The 20,566-nt window shown below is 38.3% G+C and overlaps 2 protein-coding genes across 4 annotated transcripts; one reads left to right on the forward strand and one right to left on the reverse strand.

Annotated features, from left to right (window-relative positions):
• Nucleotides 1–2,943: 2,943 nt before the first annotated feature.
• LOC135461674 (uncharacterized) lies at nucleotides 2,944–11,326 on the reverse strand. Of its 2 annotated transcripts, none has more exons than XM_064738866.1 (8): nucleotides 11,042–11,326; nucleotides 10,520–10,627; nucleotides 8,346–8,494; nucleotides 6,490–6,648; nucleotides 5,873–5,982; nucleotides 5,408–5,519; nucleotides 4,102–4,233; nucleotides 2,944–3,091 (listed from the first exon to the last, which is right to left on the reverse strand). In XM_064738866.1, the coding sequence occupies exons 1-8, from the start codon at nucleotides 11,315–11,317 to the stop codon at nucleotides 2,944–2,946; spliced, it is 1,194 nt and encodes a 397-aa protein (XP_064594936.1). In that variant the 5' UTR covers nucleotides 11,318–11,326. The 2 variants fall into 2 exon arrangements, with proteins under 2 accessions (XP_064594936.1, XP_064594937.1); XM_064738867.1 differs by having other exon boundaries at nucleotides 2,960–3,091; nucleotides 4,102–4,204.
• A 154-nt stretch (nucleotides 11,327–11,480) lies between these two features.
• Nucleotides 11,481–19,038, forward strand: LOC135481987 (tetraspanin-33-like). Of its 2 annotated transcripts, none has more exons than XM_064761791.1 (7): nucleotides 11,481–11,559; nucleotides 12,996–13,235; nucleotides 13,870–14,055; nucleotides 14,575–14,745; nucleotides 15,013–15,165; nucleotides 17,216–17,332; nucleotides 17,967–19,038. In XM_064761791.1, exons 2-7 carry the CDS (start codon nucleotides 13,104–13,106, stop codon nucleotides 18,069–18,071), a joined length of 864 nt encoding a protein of 287 aa, XP_064617861.1. In that variant the 5' UTR covers nucleotides 11,481–11,559; nucleotides 12,996–13,103; the 3' UTR covers nucleotides 18,072–19,038. The 2 variants fall into 2 exon arrangements, with proteins under 2 accessions (XP_064617861.1, XP_064617862.1); XM_064761792.1 differs by lacking the exon at nucleotides 11,481–11,559 and adding an exon at nucleotides 12,172–12,224.
• Nucleotides 19,039–20,566: the final 1,528 nt, after the last annotated feature.

Genomic DNA, 20,566 nt, shown 5'->3' on the forward strand with positions numbered 1-20,566 from the left:
CTCAAGAAGGCCCTGGATAAAGTCTTAATATTCTGCGAGGGGGCAAAGATAACATCAATCCAGTTCGAATACCGACGAGTGCAAAGCGAAACTTTAACCAACAGATGGATGCTTTACGCTGACAGTCAAGAATCCAGAAACGTCATTTGTGGTCGTCAATTGACGTTTGGCGACCGCACGGTTGTCCTGCGACGTTACGACGATTTGGTTCTTTTAGCACATAAACGAGCTTTGCGAGCTGAAGCCTGGAGAAACGTTTTAGGCACAAAATAGTCCCGGAAGACCGTCCGCAACGAAATTTAGAGCTGAAGGCTTAAAGGACAAATGAAACGTTTGCTTTTCATTTCTTAATATGCAGTTTAGGATGTGTCCTAACATAGAAAAGTACAAAAACTCTTCTTAGCTATCTTCTTGGAGGGCAAAATTAGCTACTAAACTACAGTTTTTCTAAGGTTTTTCTAAGGTCCAAGCTGTCCACCCAGAAATTAAGAACTGTTATGACGTCAACGGTAACAGGTGTCAAAACATCTGCTTGGGAAGAAAAGCCCAAATGGTGGGGCGCTTTTTTGGCACTTATTGCCAATGAGTTCATTGATGAAAATGTATAAATAGAGAGATATATTTGTCTGAAAAATGATTTTCTTTTTCGCGGTGTGGGGTCATAACTTTCTTTATTATCTCTAAAACTATAATCTTCGTTCCTGACTTCATTTTCTTGTATTATCTCATAGAAATTACAAGCTCGCTGATTTAGAACTTTTCAACGAAAGATATGTTGTGGCATTTGCTAGAGGGTTCGCGGTAAATAGTCTGATATTCTAATGAAGCTGAATTCCTCGTTGGCAATTAAGACACCAGCGTTTCGGACAAAAAACTTTATTTGCGCACATTCCCAGTCTTAAAATACAGAAACATGACCCATATTCTTTTGATCTTTATTCAGAAACTTAGACCACTTCTTCAAATCATCACATACCAGAATGTGTCAGGTTGATTTACAGAACGTTTAGGCGATATATGTATTGGTCTCAGTCAGAGGGAAGGTACACCTCAATTAACGGTAGCTCACAGTGAATGTGTGCTCACAGATAAAATAAAGAACAGGGAATACTTTCCCAAAAATTCCTAAATCAGAATTTCGTACCTTTCCTCGTATATATAGTTTAGATAGACAATTCCGTGTACATATAACATCACCAGAAGTATTACTTATAAAGTTTGAGAAAGTGACCCCTGCTATGAATACAGCTACTGGTAATAATATACAGGATAGACCTACCCTGAATAAACCACATCATTAATACAGCGACTAATGCCTGCATGGTAGCTGTCGTATTTGCTTATACGTGCTTCGCTTTGTCTGTTTTGTTTTCGTGGGAAGCCCTGATTCACAAGGTTCCACTTGTAATGTCAACCTGTTATCTGTGATAAATGTACAACGTAAGTCATTCAAATGAAACAGGACAAACATAGATGGAATTCTTTTAGTAGCTGTACAGTGACGGCTGCTATACAGCAAATATTGTTCAATATGGAAAAACTAATATGTGCAGAACTTGTACACGTGCAGAACTTGGATTACGTGCACATCACTTACAATGTATTAACGTTTAATCCTTCACATCTTGCTGGTGGGCCACGGCCTTTCCAAGCGGGTTCCTGAAATGTAAATGAAACCACTGAACGACACAGTTATATATGTGCATATAAAATTAACATTCTAGCACAGTTTCAGTGATTTCATGTATGTTTGATTGTATGGTGAAGTGATCTCAGACTAAAGAAAAATATACTTTTCATTGATGAATGCTGATTATAGGCGCGCGAAAGGACATGCATCAGTGGTGAAGCTAAGCCTAAACAAGCCTTCCTTGTTAGGTAGTGAGAGTGATCTAAACCGCGCGTAGAGAGCAGTCTGAGCGCTGTAGAGAGTATGACCACGGTCCAGGAAATCACGTACTTGACGAACTTTCTAATGTACAATATACTGTATGAATGCCAACAAACTTACGAACATTGCACAACGGCTCCCGCTAAATGACCATCATAATTTTTATGTAAACTAACGACTCATGTTTTCTGATGTTTTCTTTCGATCATTTACTAATTAATGTAAAACTCTACTGGCTTGGATACAGTACCTGTCCGTCTATATCTATCTGTACCTCACTGTCTATTCTTTGATTTAGTCATATATGGTACCGGTACAAACAAAATCAGTTAAGGGCCTCCGTGGCTCAGTTGGTTAGCGCGCTAGCGCAGCCTAACGACCCAGGAGTCTCTCACCGCTGTGAGTTCAAGCCCAGCTCGTGCTAGCTTCCTCTCCGGTCGTACGTGGGAAGGTCCGCCAGAAAGCGGATGGTCGTGGGTTTCCCCCCGGCTCTGCCCGGATTCCTCTCACCATAATGCTGGCCGCCGTCGTATAAGTAAAAATATTCTGGGTACGGCGTATAACACCAATCAAACAAATAAATAAATCAGTTTATCTACAAAGACAACATAAAATACGAGAGAAACCCAGAAGACATTTCTTGAAAAGATCATGTGAGTGAGGGGACATTTTCATATACCTTCTGGAGGCAATTTTCTTGTGATAATGGTTTTTCGGAACTGGGTTCTCTACGTTAAATCACCACATAAAGCAAAGTGCTTTCACAATTTGAAAGTGCATGGCCCATGTGTTCCACATTTATAATCAGAGGTCGATTTCCATTAGGCGCCTCGACTGCAACCAAGCATGGCGTCCTGTCTAGTGGAAAACAAATACGCAACAAACAATGGTCTATACAAATGTCACTTATACGATTTAAAATGTTGCATCAATAGTGTCAATGCGATTTAAGAAGCTCGTGAATGTGTGACTGCTATAAAAGAGATTTTGAGACATGGGCGGCTCAAGTTAATCATGATTGTTCAGCGAAAACAGGTTCCTAAACGAAGACTTTACCTGTAATCCCATTCGCTTATTCCCCAGCCTGGCAGGCCATTCAGAGTAAATGTGCACATTCGTTCATGGATCTTAGCGTCCCAGTCCGTACCCATGAAGAACACAGGCGCCAGTACTTGGCTCCCCTTCAGGCAGTAGTGGTCCCTACCTGTGGCATATTACCAGACCAACCAAACTACACACAACCGGTAAAACAAGTGACTTATAATGTTTAATTCGCGAAAGTTTCCACAACGCCTTATAGGCCACCGATACAGGCTTAAGTTTATACCATCATGAAAAACGTGACAAGACTACAGGCTCGAAGCTGCTTCTTTTATCAACATTCACCTAAAAGATTCATGTAATACATGCAAAGGTAATTTACAATGTCAAAATTGAAACTATCACTCTCGTCGTAAAGTCTTGGTTTTGGTCTTTCACAGCCCTTGCTGTATATGGATTGTTTAAATCTAGCAGATCATCAATATAGCGTTTAAGGAATAATCGGGCCTACTGATGATTACTCCTTAATAGTTTCTGTATATAGTCGTATAAAAAATCATCCAAAAGGGTGGGGGGGGGGGGGGGCACAATTTGTACCCCCAATTTGTATGCGAATATCTATAAACTGTTGATATATGGTGTTGACGGTTCACGTAAAGATTTGGTGTGGCGATTCAAGCATGTAAAGTTTTAGTTTGACCATTCATGTAAAATTTTGCTATGAGGATTCAGTCATAAAGGCGATTTTAAAGACCTTCTTCCGTATTTGTGTTGAGCAAAAAATTCTGTATATACGTACATAATATGAGTATAGACTTTTACATCAATCTGCAGAGGTAAATAGTTTCGGATACATTATATGTCCTACCAACAGAATGACACAAAGCATATAGCATTAGTATATAGTAATGAAGAGCATTTACCACCTTTAGTATCTCCAAATCTTTTTCTCTTGTGCTACCTCTCAGTCAATAACAACACAGAAACTACGTGGGCATGCCAAAGGCGTATATAGACCTAAAACTTGGCTTGCATTGAAAGGTAAACTTTTTAGATCAAAACTACTTGACTTCAAGACTGCATGGCGTATTTGTCACGATACATGTACATGGCTAGAAATTTCCCTTGAAGACAAGCATATTTTTTAAAGTTTTGTCACAAATGTTAACCTACCTGCTGTAAAGTTTAAACTAAACTCTTTAGGCGGGTGACCATCGTCTCCCATGGTGTAGAACTCGAAATCTGTAGAGGATACAGCGTCCATTCTGCCATCTGGTTGAAATACGTAACCCACAATTAACCTGTTGATAAATAATTAGTATGATGCAGAACCGTAATCCTATAACTAACCTGTCCTCTCCGGCCGTACGTGGGAAGGTCTGGTAACAACCTGCGGATGGTCGTGGGTTTCCCCCGGGCTCTGCCACCATAATGCCGGTCGCCGCCGTATAAGTGAAATATTCGGCGTAAAACACCAATATAATAAGTAAATAAATGAATATAACTAACCTGGGGTATACAAGGACACACTTACTGAAGGACGCACACAAAGCTACACACGGCCTCGCCATTTATAGAGAAAAAGTGGACAGTCTTTAAAAATATTGATTTATTTATTTGACTGGTGTATTATGAAGTCCTCAAAAATATTTCACTTTTACGACGTCGGCCATCATTATGGTGGGAGGAATCTGGGTAGAACCCGATGAGAAGCCCAAGACAACCTGCATGCAGGTTGCTGCCAGACCTTTCCACGTATTGGAGGAAAGAGGAATCAGCATTAGCTGGGCTTGAACTCACAGCGACCACATTGGTGAGGGGCTCCTTGGCCATTACGCCGTTCTGGCACGCTAACCACTAGGCCACTATGGCCCCATTATTTATTTAACTATTAATGTTTAACGCCATAAATCACATGCCCGGCGTAAACCACCGACTTTTGGCAAGTTACTGCCGATCGTGTCATGTACAATAATATGTACACCATACTGCTGGGAAACACGTGATTTACAACAAATGCTAGAATGCCAAAAAAGTCATTCGAGCGACGTTGACAGCTTATTGCCCCCAAGGCTCTATGCACTGTGACAGCGGGAGAACGCACAAGTTCTGGCTCTTTCCAAGGCTGGAATTGATCCCGTAACTCGTCTGTGTTCTACCGAATAAAAGCCAAGTTAGTGCCTCGAATCTCCCTATAGTAATAACAAGATGTAAGTGTCAAAGTGCTAAGGTAACTGAGCCGACGGCAACCATGAGGTTTTTGAAACAAGAGAGGCTATAAAGGCAATACTTGGATCATCGGCCACGTCTCCAGTTCGCGTAGGATTTAAAGATAAATTCAGTATGTCTGCTTCTCAGCAGCGGCCCTTTACTCCACAGCTGCCACAGTATTGGGTCAAGCGCATTTACCATGGCGATATATGTTGCTAATTACTGATTTATTTTTTATCACATATGGATGTTACTGCAGTTTACCTAGACATGAGATTCGGTATGCAAATCGCCCCAAAGCAAACTGAAGTCCCATCTTCCATATATGCATACTGCAGGATGTATCTATGGAAACTCGACCAGTCACGTTTATTTCCTGTGAAAGGAAACAGAAATCATTTTTAATGTTTATTTTACTGATGTTTAAGGTCAAATTCAGACAGTTTCAACCTGAAAGTTCGTTGGTTGGTTAAAACCGAAAACCTCTGTGACGGTGGTCAAGTTTAGGATGCAGGGAGTAAATCACCGACTTTTTGCAGGTACCTGACAAACATTCTGACTTAAAGCCGCTTCCAAGTGTGTACCAATACATACTGCCATGTTGAACAGCATTATGTGAATATTTATACCTGGTAATGATAGCTGCAGAACTACATGTACACGCAGGTAATTCTATTTGCTTTTTGTTTATATTTTTAGACTGACACAAATTTGGGGACATTAGGTTACCATAAGAATGATCCCGAACGCCTTGTAACTTCACATTCCGGATACCATGTTTCTCAATGTCAATATTTCCAGTTATCTCTCCAAACTGCTCATAATGCGTCTGATGGGACCTGAAACAAAATGGCAAAGATCCACTGTCATCATATTGTGCGCAATAATTTTATAAAGCTTCTTCATTCATAAACTTTTATCTCATGACTTGGTTTCGAGCGATTATATACAACACAAGCTTTGGTTTGAAAAACATCCAACACATCCTGCAGTGCGTTTTAGTGTGCTGAAATTACGCACTCCACTTTGCAAAGAGCCAGGCAACTTTCCGTCACTGACTTGATAAAGCTGTTTGCTCATGAGAGAGATCCTATACTCTAACTGGTACATGTAGTATCAGAAGTACTATGAGACATCCACACCCTATTCATAGTTTTGCAGTGATGTCTTGGCTGCCCTGAGGCAAGCATCAACACACTCTTTGGTCAAGTAACTAAAGTACTGGAGGTGACAACAAAGAGAATTTAGCCCAGGTGAGAAAAGCACTGAAGGAGACTTTACCATAAAAAATGAAAAATATACCATTTATAACTCATCCTTACGATTTCAAGGGAAAAAAATCATACCGCTTTAAAGTGTCAAAGAACTGCCTTGACCACTTTTCCCGAGCGATGGCGTCACACATCACAGCTGGGTGTAAATCCGTGTCAAAGTCGAAATATTTGGTGAGGGCCGTCCAATCCAGCGAAAATTTTACCTCCAATAGCTCCATTGTTCTTTGCAACCTGTGTCAAAAATGTGAAAACATTAAATTATCCACACATTTTGAATTTTTGTTAAGAAAAGACACTATTTTACAAAATATGGCAAACAAAAAAATCCACGAGCACATTAATACCGGTATTGTTACAAAAGGCAAAAACGTGACTTGTAATTACATATCAAGCCAAAAAAGTAAGGAAAAGCTTTACACACCCGATGCCTTTCGTGCAGTATTACTCTGAATAGGTATTGATTTATTATTTGATCGGTGTTTTACGCCCTCCTCAAGAATATCTCTCTGAATAGGTATTGATTTATTATTTGATCGGTGTTTTACGCCCTCCTCAAGAACATCACTCTGAATAGGTATTGATTTATTATTTGATCGGTGTTTTACGCCCTCCTCAAGAATATCACTCTGAATAGGTATTAATTTATTATTTGATCGGTGTTTTACGCCGTACTCAAGAACATCACTCTGAATAGGTATTGATTTATTATTTGATCGGTGTTTTACGCCCTCCTCAAGAACATCACTCTGAATAGGTACTGATTTATTATTTGATCGGTGTTTTACGCCCTCCTCAAGAATATCACTCTTAATAGGTATTTATTTATTATTTGATCGGTGTTTTACGTTTTACGTTTTAGAAAACTCATTTATTCATGGAATAAATAACCTTAGCTTTGACAAATTTCGCTCTTAATTTATTTACCTACTGAAGTCACAGCTATAAATTTATTTCAAAAGATTCTCTATATACAAATACTTCAAGGAAACTGTAAATATAATTTCTATAACGGAATGGTACTGGATAAAACGACTGAGCCCTCAATCTAAGAGACATGTCATTGTACAAGCACGTATGCTTGGGTTTTTACGTCGTCTACGTACTTTTTTAGTCATATGACAACGAGAAATCATCAAGTATGTCCATATATACTGTGTCTTCCTTTGGCTCTACTGAGTCCATTTCGCCAAAGAGCAGCCGCAAAAGTACCATGCGGAAAACACCAGACATGACACCCTACCCTCTGATCCAGTCACATTATACTAACATCGGGCCAACCACTCCTGTTTCTTAGCTCTAACCTCTCAGTGCAAAGCCCCAAGCGACGAGTACCAATTTTAAAGTTTGATTCCAGCAAGGTCTCACGATTTGGAGGCGGACGATCTAACCGTTAGGCCACCGAAACGGTCTGAGACATGTCTTAGAACCATACTGAAGGCTCGGTGCTTCTATTATGACCATCTTCAAATTAAACATAAAAACGTGGAACCTAAATCACTAAAAACTTTTCAAGGGCTAGGATAAAGTTTCTTAGCACCCTAAAGCTTGGGCAAACCAGAAGGTTCTTGTCTTTGTTTTCTGCAAACACGCACTGGTTGTCAATTATCCAAGCTCTGGCACTATTCTCCTACGTCAAGTTGTACCGTGGCAATCATACTATACCCAAGTTTTCCATTGAATGTGAGTTTCCATGTTTTCATTGGCAGCACTATTCTCCTACGTCAAGTTGTACCATGGCAATCACACTATACCTAAGTTTTCCATTGAATGTGAGTTTCCATGTTTTCACTGGCAATCTATTCTCCTACATCAAGTTGTACCATGGCAATCACACTATACCCAAGTTTTCCACTGAATGTGAGTTTCCAAATTTTCATTGGCAGCACTATTCTCCTACGTCCAGTTATACCATGGCAATCGCACTATACCTAAGTTTTCCACTGAATGTGAGTTTCCATGTTTTCATAGGCTCCACGGCTTCCAACTTCAGCCCTCCAGCAGCAAACTCACCAGGATGTGTTCCCTCTAGGTTAGTTTCTGGCAGAGTAGGGAACTCCAACAGGCCAACATCAGGGATCTTTCATGTCAACGACAAAAATAAATACATACATAAATAAATAAATAAAATTACAAAAAAATATTGAAAAAATCATTAAATTTTTTATACAATTTCCTGTGTGGTGTGTTGCAGTTATTCTACTTGGTTCGTTGCCATTAATATATGAATGTAACTTAGGGCATAATAACCCCATCATGGTAACCCCATTGCGATAACCCCCTCTTGATAACCCCATCATGATAACCCCATCGTGATAACCTTATCCAAAGGACATGGAAGTATATACTCCCAGATTAATGATCAATCACATTATCATGATAATGAACTGAGCATGGGAATATAAACTTATCCCACATTAATCTTGATCATACATGTATTCTCACCCAGTGGGACTACAAACTCCCATCTTACTGACTACACATGGGACTACATACTCCCATCCCTAGGACTACAAACTTCCATCTCAGTGACAACAAACAAGGACTGCATACTTCCATCTTACTGACTACCCCCTAGGACTACAAACTTCCATCTTAGTGACTACCCCCTAGGACTATATTCTCTCCCATCTTAATGACCACACTGTAGGACTACATTCTCCCATCTTAGTGAATACACCCAATAACTACATATCCCCATCTTAGTGAATACACCCCAGGACTACATACCCCCATCTTAGTGAACACACCCCAGGACTACATACCCCTATCTTAGTGAACACACCCCAGGACTACATACCCCCATCTTAGTGAATACACCCCAGGACTACATACCCCCATCTTAGTGAACACACCCCAGGACTACATACCCCCATCTTAGTGAACACACCCCAGGACTACATACCCCCATCTTAGTGACTAGATCTAAGGGCTACATACTACCATCTTAGTGAATACACCCCAGGATTACATACTTCCATCTTAGTGAATACACCCCAGGGCTACATACCCTCATCTTCGTGACCACACTGTAGGACTACATACCCCCATCTTAGTGACTAGATCCAATGACAACCAACCCCCATCTTAGTGACTACACCCAAGTACTACATACTCCCATCTTAGTAACCACACTGTAGGACTACATCCCCCTATCTTAGTGACCACACACAAAGACTATACATACTCCCACATTAGCGGCTACACTAAATGACTACAAACTTCCATCACAGTGACTACATTCAAAGACTACATACTCCCATCATAGAGACCACATTAAATGATTACATACTTCCATCTTAGTGACCACACACAAAGACTATACATACTCCCCCATTAGCGACTACACTAAATGACTACAAACTGCCATCATAGTGACTACGCATAAAGACTATACATATATATATACATACATATATATATATATATATATATATATATATATATATATATATATATACATACATACATACATAGTCTCACCTGACTTTATGTACTCAGTGTGATGATGATTACTAATTACATTAATGGAAATATCATCTCATTTATATTTAAGTGACAATGCACATTGGGAGGGTCTACCAGCAGCCTGTTGATAGCCGTGGGTTTCCCCCGGGTACAGCCTGGTTTCCTAAAATCAAAATTATTGCAGCCGACATGTAAGTGAAATACTCTACAGTATGACATAAAACTCTAATCAAATAAATAAATAAATTGACTTTATTCATGTTCATGGATAAAGGGAATTAACTCATGGATAGATCAATATTTATAGCTGTCTGATTGTGCTTTCAGACAGGTGACCATATAGAAATACATCTATATCTTCATGCCCATGTTGGTTTAACTGGAAATAAATCTCTTGGAGACCAGAGTCAAGGACATGCATTCTCACAGATCTATCAGTATATGTATCAGCATTACTGGTATGCATAGGTTTAGCCAGGGGGGTGTCTCAATCTCTTTAAGACGCCCTGTTTTGACAAAATTAACATGGGAGAGATATAATAGGAAAATGGGAGAAAAATGGAAATAAAACCGTCTCATTTCAAACTCTGGACAAATCTTTGCAGGTATGAAATGTCTTCAAATCTCCTATACATACCCTGATCAATAGGATTGTCTGTACAATATTATTATGTCTGCGTGCTGTAGCCGCCACTAGGTAGGTCCCATTCCTGTCACCACCATTGAAGTACACAGCATCAACTGCCTTGTTAAAATACAAATGGTAGAGAACTTAAAAGACCTGTGAATTTTGGTTTTTTAATAACCGGTATAACAAAATATTGAAATCTAAAATTTTGGAATACTAATAGAGACAATACATTTTTTTTTATTTATAAAAATTGCATTTTACATTTTATTATGGTTGAATTACTAAGATCATTATACAGACACCGTGAAAAATGTATATATTTAAGTACAAGGATGTGCTGATATGACCCCTACAGCTGTATGTCTGTCATTTCTGCAAATGTTACCATTAAGTGGTCTATATATCTATAGGCAGCAATTTAACACATTCTATAGAGGTGGGCCCTGTACATTTACATCCGCTACTTGTAAACTATATGGCATGTACAATAATTCTCCTGCCCAATTTAGTGTACATGCATGTACTAACAAGTGGGTGTTCTGGGGACAGGTCCTGTGGCTTGTCCATATCACCGGGACTTGATCTGGACCTCATGCCGTAACCGGCGCCATCACCCGACGTCACTTCTGCTTTAGAGGCATTCTGACGCCGACGTAACTGCATCAACAGGCGAAACAAGGCATACTTGATAGGGTACCAAGTACCGGGAAGAGAGTACACCCCATTAACAGGCCTTGGGTCACCACCTAAAATCCATCTGGCCAGAAGAAATAATGAAACAGACGTAGCAATCCAATACAACATTGTCCTTCAAGAAACAGTGAACAACTAAAATAACAAGCGACAACTATATACATAATCTGGGCAAAGTTCACTTTGAGCTAAACAGGTTTTTATCGCGATAGGTTTACGAAACTGATGAAAGTTCAAGTTGTCTCCCTTTAAATGATGCCCAACAGCGCTGGCGGGAAATGTCAACCAAATGACAGCTGAAAAAAGCCAAAATGTTTGACAAACTTCCAGATTTCCCCCTGTCCAGACGTCAGGTTTGTAAAGTTTTGCGAGCTTGTTGTGTTTAGCGTATGATGATTCAATAGTGAAAACAGTATAATATCTTTTAAGTGTATTATATCAGATTATGTGATAGCTCAGCCTTGTCTTTACGCAGGGTCCAATTTTCGAGACGGGAATTATTTGGCATGATAAATTGTTGCAATGCTAATGATAATGTTTTGAAATCTCCTAAGTTGACTTTGTTGTAATAAGGCGCAAACAACACATTACAAAATTTCTATCCTAATTTTTGTGTTCATGTTCGAGCATTTGAATTGTGATTCAATCGCCCAAGAGACAGCTGAGAGAGTAAACTCTTCGCTCAATGTTGGTAGGTAAACAGTTTAGGGCGATGTATTGGTGTCGTAGTAGTGAATGTTACACCATTTCATTGAAGACTGCTTTTCACAATTAATGAACACTTTGTCAGGCCTATGGCAGACAGTGGGCTGGCAATACCCTAGTCCGAGTACACTGAGTTCAATGTAGAAATATTGAGAAATATTCCACCACAGCAGCCATGAATATGGTGTATTCGAATAACAGCGTACTCGAACTAGCAATGCCCTTAGTTGCAGAATGTAACTGTGAAATCAAGCATTGCAGTTGCAAGAATTACAGAGAGAAACAGCTCTATACAGTATGTGTCGGATTGACGGTAAGGAACATTTATTGCATATTTGCACTTGCATTAAAACCAATGTAAATGGAGGTCAACAGAGTTATCTCTGTAAACAACTAACCTGTTTTGAGTTTTGCTGAATCAAAAGCGATCCATGGCAACCACACAATTAAGTTTCAGAAAACAAATACATTTTCAGACATTACCACCACTATGGCCCAAGTCTGTCACCATTTCAGTCACTATTTCAGTCACTTGTGAGGACGAACAAGACTGACCTAAATGCTGTAAGCTATGATGTACCTGTGCCAGTCTAGATCTGATGGGCGACTAAGCTTGCCTAGTGTTAGGGCCCACTGTAAGGATTGCCACAGGGATTATCTCCCATGAGCGACCTATTTTTTTTTCCTGTGCTCACATCAGTCACATGACTTGTCCCATTCTTCTACTTGTTGGTTAAGAGGTAGAAGTTTTTCAGACACTACCCCCTGATGACAATCCCAGAGGGGGTAGTGTCTGTAAATGTATATGTCTTGACATGCATTGTTTTTGGCTCAGGGAGAGAGGTTAATTGAAAATGGGGACAACTCGGTTAACATCGATTTATGCTAGGAAAGTTTTAATGCGCATGTGATGATGCCGTTAGTTTTTCTTACCGTTGATCCGACACATTTGGAACTGTTTCTCTGCATAATCCTTGCAGCTTTGTTGCTCGATTTCAAAGTTACATTCTGCATCTAGCAACACCCTTAACTTTACGTCTACACCTGTCCCCAATATTTATATATGAAGGTTGTCTGCTTTTAGGCTGACTCTACAACTGAAGATTTTATTGGCGAAGTATGATGAGGGGATGAGTTTCCTGGTCAAGGCTGTCATCCACCCGTCCTGTCCTCTTGCACCCAAGGCTACACAATGGCCAGGAATGTGATGGATCTACATGTAATGGAGGTGGACTTTGGCTACAGTCTCTACCAGCCACCTCGGTGTCTCCAGTGTAGTTGCTGGGTTAAGTACAGCCTCTTTTTCATCAACTTCTTTTCATGGGTATGAAAATTGTTCATTCAGACTTTCTGATTTCCTTAAAATCAACAGCATTTTCCCCACTATCTTCATGATTATGGCAGGCAACAAAAAGCACATAAATGTATAGGTTGTCCTCTAGCCTCAAACTAATGTTGCCAAAAGTTTGAATTTGATGTTATCTTCATTTTGTATTTTACACCATTTCTTGCTTTGTACATTTATTAAATTTCTTTTCAGTAAGTTTGTTTATGTAGTGGTAAAGTGTTGCTTGGATTTGCTTTGGTCTGCAGAGAATGGTTTGGAATAAGACAATCCATACAGCGGGAAATTGGCTTAGAACTGAGTGTCTGATGGGCTAACAGTCATTTAACTGTCATTTCAGGATTGAAAGAGAACTGAAAGAGTTATTGACAAGTCCAAATTTATACCTGATCAGCCATGACAAGGGAAAATGAATGTTCCTTTGAGGTTCTGTCTTGAACGGGTTTCTAATACAACACTTCTGGATATCAGATGAATGGCATAATGATAACCATGTACTAAGTTTGCATGTTTTGCTCCATAAACATAAACCGATATTTACTTCCACTTGTACAGCATTTGTTTCACATTTAATTTCAGCAGTGTACTATTAAAACTGTGATTGGGGTTTTAGGTAGGAGGCAGTTTCATGTTTGCTGTGGGAGTCTGGGCCAGGCTTAACAGTACCAGTGTGGGAGCTCTGAATGATATAGCGATTGACCCCTCCCTTATGGTGATAGCCGTAGGCTGTATTGTGTTCATCATCAGTGGTATTGCTTGTATTGGAGCTGTCAGGGAAAATGTCTGTCTCCTCTTAATGGTAAGTTTGTGTTCCGGAATTGGTGATTTAGTTGTACCATCTTAGTTCTTGGGAAATTGTTTTGACATATACTGTCTGCATTTTGATTAACACTGACTTTTTTGTTGGACAAAAAATAGTGTAGTTTGGGAAGGAATTTCATTTTTGGTTGTTTTGACTGATGAAGGAAATAAGAATTTTAGAGATACTAACATTAAGAGAGAAAAAGATATTTATCAAAAGCCCAATAAAACAGTAGGGCCTACTGGATGTTTGGTTGGGTAGTAAAAAAGCTCAGTGAACAAGTTTTTGAAGATGGCCTGAACCTAACTAAAATACATGCAACTTCAGAAAATATCCACAATATCAATTTGTGGTTAATAATCACATTGCCTTAACAGAGGCAGAGTACTGAAAGAAATTTCACGTATTTCCATTGTGCTCAGATTTTTTTTAACTTCAAGAATGCACTTATGTGATGAGTTAAATAAAAAGGAGCATATATTATTGATGAATAAGTCACCTACCTACTTCTTACAGTTTTGCATCGCCCTTGGAATTGTGTTTGTACTGGAGGTTGTGGCCGGCATTTTAGCCTTTGCTCTTCTGGGCCACGTTGAGGGTCACATGACCGCCCAGATCACATCCGCCATCGTGCAGTATGAGGATTGCAACACAATGAAAACTGTTATGGACTCATTACAGGAATGGGTGAGACATTTGTGTTCATTTTCCTTTTTCATCAGTGTTTATCTTCTTTGTTATGGGCTAAAAGCAGTTTCTTTAAGCTGCTGCAGTTCTGTCTTATCTGTCTGTCGGTTGGTCCGATTATTTTATTATTAATGGAACAGGTAGTGAGTAATGATTGTGGTTCAGCCAGTATAGTCAGTCAGTCAATCAGTCAATCACTATATGATTAAAACTAAACTGTCCAGTAAACCAATCAATTTTTACATTAGTCTGTATTTTCCTGCCCAGTACAAGTGCTGTGGGGCAGGCAGTTTCCGTGACTGGCAGCACAATGTCTATTACAACTGCTCCTCCCCGGCCAACACCCGCTGCGGAGTCCCAGCGTCCTGTTGTCAGCATGCCACGGACCTCAAGTGTGGATTTGAAGTCCAGCGGTATTTGGTGAGAATTGATGTATAATACTGTAGTTAAAGTAAGTGACCTAAACTTTTGTCCCCAAAAATGCATTTGTAGAGGCTCATAAATGTCACGAGATATTACTTTTGGTGCTGAAACTTACATTTTCGAGTAGGATATCACCCTACCTTCGAAACAAGTCTGAAAGCGCCTTACTAGGATCGGGAAAACTTTTGGGCAAAATGAACAGTTTAGTCATGGACAAAGTTATGTCATTTACCGCTCACCTATTTCTCTATGATGCAGTCTACAGTTGTGGTGGGCATAGTTTAATGCCAAGGGATAGACTGTCCATGAATATGGCAGATTATTATTGTATTAAAGCTGCTTTAGTAATACACAATTTGCTTGTGTTTTCTCTGCATGACAGTAAAATAGAAGTCACAAAGAATTGGTGGTAGGTTTAACTGAAATAATTATATTTTTTATAAGAGTAAAGCACTAAACACCAATAAATAAGAAATGAATACAAATGAAAGAAATTAATAAATGAATAGTCTGATATTTTTAACTATTTAGCAATCTGGTATCTGGGAAAAGCACAGGTTTCACACAGTGCTGAATGATTAGGGTCTTCACACACTAAATTAGGCTTACTCAGTTTAAGGAAAAGAACATTTGTAAATGTGTGTGTGTCAAAAGTTTTTCTGTCTGAAATAAAGACAAGTGCAGTCTGACTTGCTCAGACATAACATAATACAGATTGAATTTCTTACACTGAAAGAACTACTGCAAGACCAATGAAAATACAGGATTGCGTAACACACAAACTCCAGATTTAGGTGTCTAACCTTCATGCTCTACACACTGAGCTACCAGACAAGATGGGATGTGAGTGCAGGGAAATATGTAAGATCTTGCTAGGTACATTGATTTTCTGACCAGTCAGTTAATTTCCAAAACAAGTGCAATCATTTCCAGGGAATACATCTGTGAAGATTGAATTTCCAACACTGAAACAACTATCTCATGTCGGACCAGTGAAAATACTGGCTCAAAGAGAGAAAGACAGTGTTAAAAAATTCAACTAAATAGAAGTCATCACTGAGATAGCAGGGTCAAATACAGGGATAGTTTGATACCCTTCCTGGGTTCCTCACTTACAGGAGACCCTATAAAAGATGCCCAAATTACAGGATACCCTAAACAAGGCCCAAATTAGAGGAAATAATGTCTGATATTCCTGGTATTCATTTGTACTGACTATAGCATTTTACAGGTATTTTTGACACTAAAATTTAGTATATATGGCTTGAATTTCTTAATATCTGAAAAATATTTTAGGCTATTTAGTTTTCTAAAAAGGTGCACAAATTAGGAAGCTTGTATTTGGGCCTGGGTAGACATTATTAAACTCTATGTGTTAGAGGGTCATTGACACATTTTTCCAGAGGCTTAATCAAATTAAACACACCCAAAATAGGTTACAACAGCATCTTGGAAAGGTTGGAAATTTGAATGCTGTATTTACTGGGGAATGCAACCAAATCATAACTAAACGTGTAAAAAGAAACAAGTTAATACTTATTTTTTTTTTTTTTTTTTAATAATTTAGGTACTGATTGAGTGCTTAAAAATAGCCACAAGTTGCCTTAGGATGGGCTTCTCCTCGTAGAACAAAAAAGCAACAAATTTACTGCACCTCAGTTTTCAGTTTTATCACTTTCTAATATACAACTGTAAGAGGCAGTGTATCATATTTTTGTCATTTTCAGGACTGTAAGTGGCAATATATCATATTTTTGTCATTTTCAAGACTGTAAGTGGCAGTGTATCATATTTTTGTCATTTTCAGGACTGTAGGTGGCAATATATCATATTTTTGTCATTTTCAGGACTGTAAGTGGCAGTGTATCATATTTTTGTCATTTTCAGGACTGTAAGTGGCAATATATCATATTTTTGTCATTTTCAGGACTGTAAGTGGCAGTATATCATATTTTTGTCATTTTCAGGACTGTAAGTGGCAGTTTATCATATTTTTGTCATTTTCAGGACTGTAAGTGGCAGTGTATCATATTTTTGTCATTTTCAGGACTCCTATGCATCAACCGTGGTGTTCACAAACGGGTGTGTTCAAGAGCTTTTGAATGTTTTCAAAAATAATTTACTTATCATTGGCTTTATTGCGTTTGGATTTGGATTCATGGAAGTAAGTGAAAGGATTTTTTTGTATTAAAAAAGTATTCAGACTGGTGTATTACTGCAGGGTTTTACTCGCTCATTTGTCTCTGGCCTCAGCCTGTCAACTTTTCATCAGGGGGTCATTTTTCTAGAGCCCATCTTAGGTTGAACTGCGACTTCAAGGAGATTTGTCATGTATGCTTGGCCATTTTAATGCTGGTAAAATAGTACGCCGTAGAACACCAATCAGATAAAGAAATAAATCAAGTATGTTTGGAAGGGTGGTTATAGCAGTTGTACAACTACATGTAGATAGATGTACTTTAAAGTTCATCATGTGACAGATGCTATACATGTCTGAAAATGACAATTTAAGATTCAGTTTCGAAATGATATATAGAAAAGCTTTAGCTGTTATATCAGTCAACAGTATCGAAACAGGTGACAAACTTGAATGCAAAAATGATTTCACACACAAAAGAGACAAAGTGATACTAAAAGAGGGAAATGTTAAAAAAAAAACAAATTTACAAGGTACATTGATGATGGGATCTCTTCATCAGGTGCCTGACACGTCATTTGCCTAGTAGCAGCAGCTTAATAAGGTAGAGGGAAACAGTTGATGATTTGTATAGTCGTTGTAAATGTTTGTTATATTTCAGCTGTTTTGCATGATGCTGGCGTATAACTTGATCCGTTCAGTCACCTCCGTCCCACGAAGGCCGGTCTACCATTATGACGACAGTAATGATGACACAGATGATTGACCACCCTATCGCCGTGGCTACAGTGGCACAGCTGATTGACTTTCTACAGGTCATGACCTCATCACTATGGTAACAGCAGGAATGTCATCTCATCTGTACGTGTTCCATCATCATATTTTATAAATGACTTCGGATTAATATTTCAGCTGTCACTTGATACTGATTTACCACTGCCAGTATTTAGCATAAAAAACATTTAAAAATAACTTTGTTTGTGAAAATTGTAAGAAGTAAAGTAAAAAAAAATGAACAGTTGTTGAATATTGAATTAAAAACCCAAAATAGAAGAAAAAGTCATTGAACATATTTTGGAAAGTTTTGGGAAATTTGATTAATGTATTTTTTTCCAACTCAACATCTGGATTGTAAGATGTTTTGTTAGAGTGATCAGGTGGTAGGGTTTTAGGTAGTGATATTTAATCAATAACGTTATATGGTTTATACTGGTTGAACTTTATTTTGCAGCTTCCAGTTTGTTGTGAAATATTGAAGTCTAAAAAAATATGTTTTATTGTGTGCAATATTTGTGCATTTTTGTGATTTCCTTTTACACAAATTTCATATTTTTATGCCTTTTTATTAAACCATTTGAAATGATTTGTCTTACATTGGTGAAAATACTGCATTTATACAATTTTTTTGCATATAATATGCTGTTGAACATGCCGGAGGAAATTGTGTCTGTCAACACATGGGACAGTTTTGTTGTGAAAAAGGTAGCGATACAGGAAGATAGCTCTGCACATACATGTATATATGTGTAGATCTAACAACTGGCAAGAGTGTGGAGTAAGGGATAAGAGCCTAAATCAGTGGATTGCATTCTCACCGCAATGGTAGTTTTACAGGAACACTAATTCACAGTGTGGCTGCAGGATCTTCATGTAGTGTGGTTTGTAATATGTGTAGATCTAAAAGGGTGGATGGGGAGATGGTGGGGGGAGGGTAAATTGAGGAAGCTGGAATAAGTGGAAGTGATGTAATGGGTTTTAGACGATTTTACTTGTCGCTTTGTCAGTATATAGACTTTACTACATTGTTACATTTTTGTCTCTTAGTCTTTCATAATTCAAAGCCTGTTTTAGGCTCTAAGCTGTTGTTCTTTGTTACCTATCCATAGATAGGACATTTTGTTAAATAGTACATGTATGTATAGTTTTATGCTTACATACATTTTTGACTTCTATTGCTGTGATATAGTGCACATCATGTGTTCATAGTAATGCTATTTTGCTCATCTGTCTGCTGTTCAGTATGTTAAGACACGTTTTTTGGTGTGGAATAGTTTTTATTCAGCAGACTAGTGAATTCTGCGGATGAATTTGAAGTGTGAAGGTTAACCAGTTTATCAAACTTGAACACCAACATTCGCCATTTCCAGGGTCTTTTCTGCAAAACCCTCTGTTATATGTGTATATCTGCACCTTTCTTGTGGATGAAATAATTAAACTAGGAAACAAAAAAAAAAGGTCTGCTATACATGTATTTTATTATCTCTGTATTATAAATAGCGCTCTGCAAATCTCTCATTTTAATATCAAATGTTGGCTCACGTTCAGTTTTGAGGAAATGGTAGCTATAAATATGAATAGGATGAAGTGATTATATTTGTGTATCCCTCTCAAACCCCCCATGGGTTTGCAGCCTCTGTAAATATGATCATTGTTTTACCCCGTTCTTAAATCCTTTTGAAAGGCCAGTCTCATGTATACATGTACAAAATGAATCATGGTAATTGTATTAGTATAGCAATGTATTGATGTAAATTGCTCTAGGAGCATGTAAATCAGCTACATAATCAAGATGTCGGCGTTAGTATCTGCAGCCTGTTAAATATTTGCATTATCATAAATTCCTGTTCTTGCCAGTTGGTGTCTGCTTCTTAACATACTGCACTTTCAGACTAGAGAATTTACTTCATTATTTATAACTCATATTAAGTTTAGTTCTCCAGAGGGTGTGAAATTGAAAAAACGTAATAACTTCTCTTCCTATGTCTGTAACTATGGAGACCAGAGGCAGCTTATACTCAGGGCTTCCACTGGTCCATGAAAGTACTTGAATGTTTTTGAAAGGTTTTCAAGGCATTCAAAGTCCTTGAAAAAAAGTTTATTTTGGTCTAAAAATTTCTTAATTTTCCCATTGTTAAATATCTTGTTGCATTATTTTTGAAATGGACTGATAAATAATTTCCCAAAATACTATCCATTAATCTGAACATGAAGGTTTGATTCATCTGAACTGTCACTGATAGTGCTATAAAACATATAAGTCCTTAAAGAACATTTCCCCTCACTAGCAGGAACCCTGTATAGTGCATCTATATGGTGTATATGTTAAGAGTCCATTCTTAAATTTATCACCTCTAGAATAAATAATTGTGCTTAACTCCAGTGTATGGTCATTGTCACGCATGCTGTGTAGGGTGAGATGGACTAGCTTATACTGTGGTGATATGTATTTGTGAGATGCAGTAGATCTACAGTAGCAATTGT

Source organism: Liolophura sinensis, chromosome 1 (genome assembly GCF_032854445.1).
Source record: "Liolophura sinensis isolate JHLJ2023 chromosome 1, CUHK_Ljap_v2, whole genome shotgun sequence".
NCBI lineage: Eukaryota > Metazoa > Mollusca > Polyplacophora > Chitonida > Chitonidae > Liolophura > Liolophura sinensis.